General features: G+C 51.1%; 1 protein-coding gene across 1 annotated transcript; it reads right to left on the bottom strand.

The window, feature by feature from the left end:
• Positions 1–781: 781 nt before the first annotated feature.
• On the bottom strand, positions 782–7,044 carry ISCU (iron-sulfur cluster assembly enzyme). The gene is made up of 5 exons (XM_084254444.1): positions 6,916–7,044; positions 5,161–5,274; positions 4,068–4,178; positions 2,369–2,447; positions 782–884 (listed from the first exon to the last, which is right to left on the bottom strand). The coding sequence occupies exons 1-5, from the start codon at positions 7,027–7,029 to the stop codon at positions 799–801; spliced, it is 504 nt and encodes a 167-aa protein (XP_084110570.1). The 5' UTR covers positions 7,030–7,044; the 3' UTR covers positions 782–798.
• Positions 7,045–7,237: the final 193 nt, after the last annotated feature.

The raw sequence follows: 7,237 nt of genomic DNA, 5'->3' as shown, positions 1-7,237 counted from the left end.
GAGGCTGCCAGCAGTCAGGGGTGCCCACGCCTGGGTGCAGCGCGCATGTAAACTGATTCCCCAGGTGAAGCATATTTGATCTACAGCTTCAGACTCGCTTAAGCCAAGAGCTCTCAGATTTCAAAAACCAGAGAAATCACAGTAACTGGGCTGGCCCTGAGTCTCAGTCCTCTGGCCCTCATGGAGCAACGAGACGCCAGTCCCTCCCGCCCCCACCCGTGTCCCGCAGCACATCATGCATTCGGTTTTGTGAAGAGCTGCAGTCTTTACTGTTGAGTTTGCTCAGAAGTGTGCAGCTGTCACCATGGCCCAGCATCTGAGCACCCCAATGGGCTCTGGGCACTTGGAGGCAAGGGTCCGAGAGACAAGGCTGACCAGAGAACACTGTCTTCACTCTTTTATTTATCACATACACGCTTCTCTGCCTGATGGACAGTAACCGGCCCTCGCGAATACTCACGCCAGGGCACCCTATTTAATCTTCTCCAAAACAGAGTCCGGCAAATTAGGTATTTGTGCATTTCATGGACCAGCAAAACTTGTTCAATTCCGTTTTGAGGCCCCACCATTCAAAATATACATGAACTAGGGTAAGGCGATAGAAGTGGGCGCACAGAGGCCACAGGATTCAGAACAAGCAGACTGTATTGTGCCGGCACAGAGCCACGAAGGAACAGCAGTGCGCATCTCATAGTGCGGGGGCTATTATTTATTGCAGCGCGAGGGGCTTCTGAACATCTATGCTCGCAGGTGGGTGGACAAATTGCCAAGTGACCTGCTAGGGGCTTTGCTGAAGGCTCATTTCTTCTCCGCCTCCCCCTTCTTGGGCTCCTGTTTCAGCTTGTAATCAGCCAGGGCGGCTTTGATGGCATCTTCGGCCAGCACTGGAAGTAGTGGAAAGAAAGTGTGAGTGTCTAGGATTGGAAGAAACAGCCCTAGGAACAGCATCTCTGAGGGCTGGGGGGCAGCCATGTTGGGGGGCAGCAGCAAGCCCTAGAGCCAGCCGGTCCCGGAGCTAGAGTACTCCTGCCGGGGGAGCTAGAGACAGACGGGAAGAGGGCTACACACCTGACACTCTAGGTCAGAGCCTTGGCTGCCTGGAATCTACTTTCTCTTCTGCAAACTGGGACAATCTCATGCTTTTCCTGCTAGGGCAGCATGAGGACTTACAGAAAGTGTCTGACACGGAGTAAGGACACCAAATGTTAGTTCTCATCTGCTTACATGGAAGTCAGGAACAGATGCAGGACGCTGGTTTAGGTAGCAGGCCTCACTTAGGTCATGCCGATTAGTTGACCTGATGGCCTCTGGTACTTCACACTCTAGTGACCCCAAGTTTGAAAATTTTATTTTGGAGTCAATATTAAAAAAGATGCGATGGGGGAAAATCAAAATGGAGATCCGGGAAAGCCAGCTAACAGCAGGGAGCATCACTGAAGATGTTAGCAAAAAACAGGTTCATGGAAAGTCCAGGGTTTTTGGGAAACGGCCTGAAAATGTTTACAAGCTGTGGTCTGTGTTCACCGGGACTTGAAATTTCAACTCGAGTGGAAAGAAGCTGGGGCTTAGCCGACTTAGGACTGCGTCAGCATCACCCGCCCCAGTGCTCAGCACTTCTCCTGTGAGCCTTAACCCTGGCAAGAGGCCCAGCTGCTGATTTGAACTACCTTGGCCAGTCAACCTCCGCCAATGAGTTAAGGTTACTGTTTCTCACTCCTTCTTTACCTTGGAAAGGTTGGGAGAAGCTTCAGAGAGACAGGCAGAACTAGAAAGCCAAGTGCAAGAGTTCCGGCACCTGGGCTTGCCCTCAGACAATGCAGAGGCTGTTACCCAGCAGGGTGGGGTTAACCCACAGACCCAGAGGCACCCCGACCACAGCAGTGCTGGGCAGGAAGTGACAGGGCACGCAGAATAGGTTAAGGAGAAAGCTGAGTTTCCTCCTCTCTAGGTTGTGATTTTACTAGAGGGGTAGGCACAGCACAGATCCTGAAATCAGACAGGGGCTTAAATCCTGGCCCTTCCGTTCAGGGAGCCATAGGGCTGGGTGCCCCAATTTCCTCCGTGGCTCAAGATGTCCGAATACCTCCTTCTGTGGACTGGAGGACGCTTCTAAGCGTTAGAAATGGTGCCAAAGACAAGCTCAGCACAATGCCCAGCACAATGCCTGTCCTGAGGCTCCTGGAGATGGCTGGGACCACCCTATTCTAATGATTATGAAGATGGACTCCGTGGCTCTAACCCTGGTGGGTTATAAAGATGGACTCCGTGACCAAAATGACTCATCGCCACTCTCTCGATGCACACTGACACTATTATGAAATTACTGCCAGCTGTCCGGCTGGCTGGCACACTGTGCGTGGAGACTTACTGGAGCAGTGCAGCTTCACCGGAGGGAGGCAGAGCTCCTTGGCGATATCTGTGTTTTTGATGGTCAAGGCTTCCTCCACCTGAGAGGAAATGGTGGAGAGAGGAAAAGAGAGGCAGTTTTAGTGTCTTGAGCAACAGACAATAAAAAACGCCAGTGGTCGTCAGGACAGGGTGGTGGGATGACTTCTGTTTAGGAACCCCAAACAAGGGGACCCCCATCTGCTTGTCAGGCTGTAGCCGGGACTGTCAGTCTGAGGCATGCACTCCCATGTCTGGTGGGCGAGGCAGACCAGCAGCTATTTCTATAAGCCCAGAGGAGAACCTGCATCTCTTAGGGATGTACTAGAGGCCAGCAATATGAGTTTTCCTTAAAAAGGCAGTTATGGCCTATGCTGGTGTTTGGATTAGCAGTTTCTCTGAGGTCCTAATACCTAACCCCTCAATTAGTGCTGAATGGTGCCGGGGAGGGTGGAAAAATGTCACACAGGCCGGTGTCACTCCAGGCTGGTGGCGGGGGCACACCTGAGACCTGGGAATAGAGCTCTCATTGGGTTCCTCCTGTCCTCAAGGAAGAATCTCTCCTCCAGACATACTGAAAGGGACCTAAGGTTTAGTTGAGTGTCTAAGGGCATACCCTGGGGCAGGAAGTTCTTTGCCTGCATGAAAACTCAGATGAGGCTCTCAAGGTCAAAGAAAGGCCCTCTTTCTCCCTTCTGCTCACTGCTCATCATCCTCTCATAGAGCCACAGATAACTGGCTCCTCATTTCCACTCTCCCTGAGGACAGTTTTTGACAAATCGCTCCAGAGCCGCCTCCTGCCGGAACAGGTCAGGTTCATGCTTTCTGGGCACAGGGAACCTTGCCAGGAAGAAGGCCTGAGCCATGGAAAGCAGGCAGCACGTGGCCCGGCATAGTCCCTGCTATAGCGGCCCAGTGCCCCAGGCATGCTGCTCCATGAACTTGGTCCCTTGGGGCCAAGAGATGAGAACCCTGCAACGTGGCTTTTCTGAGTAAAGACTGGATTTAGAGTTCAGCTTTTTACCAGGTTTCCCTTCACCTTCTACCCCTGCAGCTGCTGGGAAACGAGGTTTTGACAGAACAGGAGGGAAAAGACATTCCAGCTTTATTTAACTCTACCTTCACAGGGCCTGCTGGGCAGCCACCTGCGTCACTGCTCTGCTCTGTTTGCTCCCTTTGCCCCCACCCTCGTTGTTTCGGATGTTTTAGCCCCTATTTTAGCACCGGCTGATTGTAATTTCATGAATCCTCAGAAGCCACCTATGATCTTTTCTGAAACATGAGGGGAGAGAAAAAACAAGCCAACAAACCATTTTACCTCCACACTCCCGAGAAATAACACAGCACCTTTTAGCAAGTCAAAGAGCTTTTTTGAGTTCTACTTTATTATAGGGGGAGGTAGGGATCTTTTTTCTAGTTAATTAAAAACAAAATGCCACTAAAACCTTCAAACAAATAAAAATGATCATTAATAACCACCACCCCCAAACTAAAAATCACTTAACAAGATTATCCATAATTCCCAATGTGAAGAAGAATTTAATAAAAATCTGGGTAGGAAAAATTAAAAAAAAAATAATTATTTTGAAAAAATTATGATTTTTTTTTTTCTCACTTACTGGGCCCTTCTTTGAACTGGGAGCCAGGTTTGTGGGGAATGTCAGACTTGGAAGCAATCTTACCGTTTTCCCTTTCACCCATTCAGTGGCTAATGAGCTGGAGGCAATTGCAGAACCACAGCCAAATGTCTTAAATCTGGCATCCACAATCTTCCCATTTTCATCCACTTGAATCTAGAAGAGAGACAGGAGTTAAGTGGTGATTCCTGGTGGCTCCCTGCAGAGCCTGGCACTCATGGAGGGGTCACCGAGTCTCCCCAGGAGCTTTGGTCTTGCTTCCAAGTCTTTTAGTCCTGGCATTAACTACTGAGTTCACTTTAATTCAAAGAGTTTAGAGCCGAAAAGTTAAACATGAGAATAAGTACAGAGAATTATACCGGCCTAGTAAATCCACTCTAGTTTGTTTTTTTGCCCGATATTTTTGCTCATGGCTGCTGGGTTGATGTGATTCTATAAACACGGGAGGGTCTGCAATAAAGGTCTCTGCCTAATGCTTTTTTGGGGCACCAAATTACAACTGGTAGCTCCCTCTTGCCTTGTTTCTGTTTTCCAAGACAGGCATGAAAACCTCTGGAAAGCTGCCCACCCACATGAAGTAGACTGTGGCTAAAGCTACTGTTTACCCAAAGGGCCAGTCACCACCTTCATGCTGTCTCCAATTTGGGGAAGGTTTTACTTACTGTATTTCTTGTTTCACTGGGGACTGCTAGCTGAACAGTTATGGCTTTCCTTTGATCAGTAAAATTCACAAAACCTTTTGTTTAACTGAAGTTGGAATGTAAGCTGACACAGTGCATAGAAAAGTGTGATCAGTTTACTATGTCAGAAGGGTAAGCACAGTGTAACAGAGACCTAGGATTCAGTCCCTGCTGTAATCACTTATAACACTGACTCATCTCATTTCCCAGGAATCAAGATGGAAACCTTGACTGAAATATTTCTGTACAAACTAGTAAGCAGTGTAAAGGCAAAAGGATCATCATCACTACCATTAAAGATGAAAACAGGGGACTCCCTGGTGGCCTAGGGGTTAAGTCTCAGCACTATCACTGCTATGGCCTGAGTGCGATCCCTGGTGAGTCCTCTCATCTGTCCCCTCCCACCCCCCCATATCCCAGCTCTTCTATGCAAAAATAAAGATGAAAACCAGTTGCACCTGTAACTTCATCACATCACCACATGCTGGAGCTCCCACCAAGCCAGTTCCGACATTTTTAGATGTCTTGTCAAGGGAGCCCACATTTCTGGGATTTTCATAATGATCCACTACCTGAAATGAGAGGGTTAAAAGAAATCGTAGTTCTCTTTTGGTACTGGTGCCCCTGACTTGATGGCAAGTTTTTCAGTTAGCAACCTGTACTTGGCAGACAACTGTTAAGTACCAAATTTCACCTGAGTAGGAAGGCCTACCCTCATGCCAATGACAACCATTTGTGACCCATATCTTTTTGTATCTCTTCTCCACCTATCTTCAGAGATTTGAGCAGTGTTTGAGATACTGTAGGAAAATCACGTCTTAGTGCCATAATGTTTTAAAATCAGGTAGTTACTTGACCTTTACCTAAGTGACAAAAAACATTGTAATTTCCAAATAAAATCCATTAAAAAAAATGGCTTAATCAAAAATTCTAAAAATAACTACAGCCCAGGAAATGAAGGCGTTCCCAGAAGCCTCAAGGAGACTATCAGAGAAGGAGCAATGCATGGAATGTGTCCACAATAACAATAGTAATAAAAAATACATACACTAATAGAATACCGTACCCAGACTTCAGGGCCCTGAAATCAAGCCTGGCACAGCAGCGCGCCCTAGTGGCTGACAAAGGTCGCGAGCTCAAACTCAAACAGCGTGTTCTTGTCAACAAAACACACCCCTGAGGTGGGCGGGGAGGGGTGACGTGCTCCGCCAAGGCGAAGCCCGGACAGAATTAAATCCCTCTTCAGACTGGCACACAGATGGCTTGATAACCTTGAGGTCTGCATGCAAGCTAACTGTAACTGTCCCAATCCTCCTGTCCCCTTCCCCCGCCCCTCCCCTATGCATCCGACCACGGCCTTCGACGCCAAGCCCAAGGCCCTGCACGACAATATCCAATCTGGACTTTCTGACCCAGGCTGACATACTGCATCCTTTAAGCAGTAGTTTCCCAAGGGAAGGGCTCTCAGGCCCAGGGAACTTTGCGCCTCCAGCAGGCCAGGACTGCCAACCACGCACTTATCTCTACTCCCTATCCCTCTACCCCCACTCCCGCCGGCTCAAAACCAAAAAAAAACCCCAAAAACCAAAAACATGATGACTGCTGGTTACGTGTGTGACTTCACCCAGAGGTTATAAGCTTTCAGAAGACTAACAACAACATCAAGCACCATGAATGTGCTGTGTACTAGGCACCGTGTCCGCTCTACCACAAACACTATCTCATGCAAGGGGCTAAGAGCCTCATTTGTTTACAAAAAAAAAAGGGGGGGGGTGCGGGGGTCTAAGCAGAGCCTTGCCCAAGGTCACCAGGGCAGGGAGGGCGGGGGCCCGGCGCGCGTCCCCGGAGCCCGGCTGGCAGGTCCCCGCAAGACCCCCTCGGGCTGCCAGAGTTCAAAGGTTGGACGCACGAAATCTGGGACAACAGCGGGGTCAGCTTGTAGTGCGCGCTTCTTATTTTTATTCAGCGTGCGGTTAGGCTTACTGCGTAACGAGGCAAAGCGAGTCAGGGGCAGAGTCGGCGCAGAGTCGTGGCGCGGGCTGCCCCTCCGTCCAGGGCCGAGCGCCCCGGCCCCGGCCCCGGCCCCGACCCCGGCCGCGCAGAGCCCGGCGGCCCCTCTCCCGGGGCCAGGCCTCCGCCGGCCGCCGACACACTTGGGCCCCCCCGGCGGTCCTCGCACTCCCGGCTCCCCGCGGACGCGGACCCGCTCCTACCTTTTTGTGATAGAGGCGGGCCGGAGCTGAGAGTTCCCTGGCCGGCAGGCGCGGACTCCGGAGCAGCAGCGTCGAAACCGCCCTCCTCAGACGGCCCGCTCCAGCCGCCGCCATCTTGCGGGCTTGCGCCTGCGCAGGCCGAGCGCGAGACCCAGGGGCGGGGCGCGCCTGCTAGTCGGCTCCCAGCTGCGAGCGCGCGTCCTCTGACGTCACCGCGACTTCGCGCCTGCGCCCTCCTGCTCCTAGCACGGGCCCTTTGGGGCACTGCCTGGGCCACGCCCCCGGGGGCGGGCGGGGCGCGGAGCGGGAAGGTCCGAAGTTG

Source organism: Talpa europaea (genome assembly GCF_964194135.1).
Source record: "Talpa europaea genome assembly, chromosome: 14".
Lineage (NCBI taxonomy): Eukaryota > Metazoa > Chordata > Mammalia > Eulipotyphla > Talpidae > Talpa > Talpa europaea.
The sequence above is the reverse complement of the archived record's forward strand: the minus strand, read 5'-3'. Positions and strand labels throughout refer to the sequence as shown.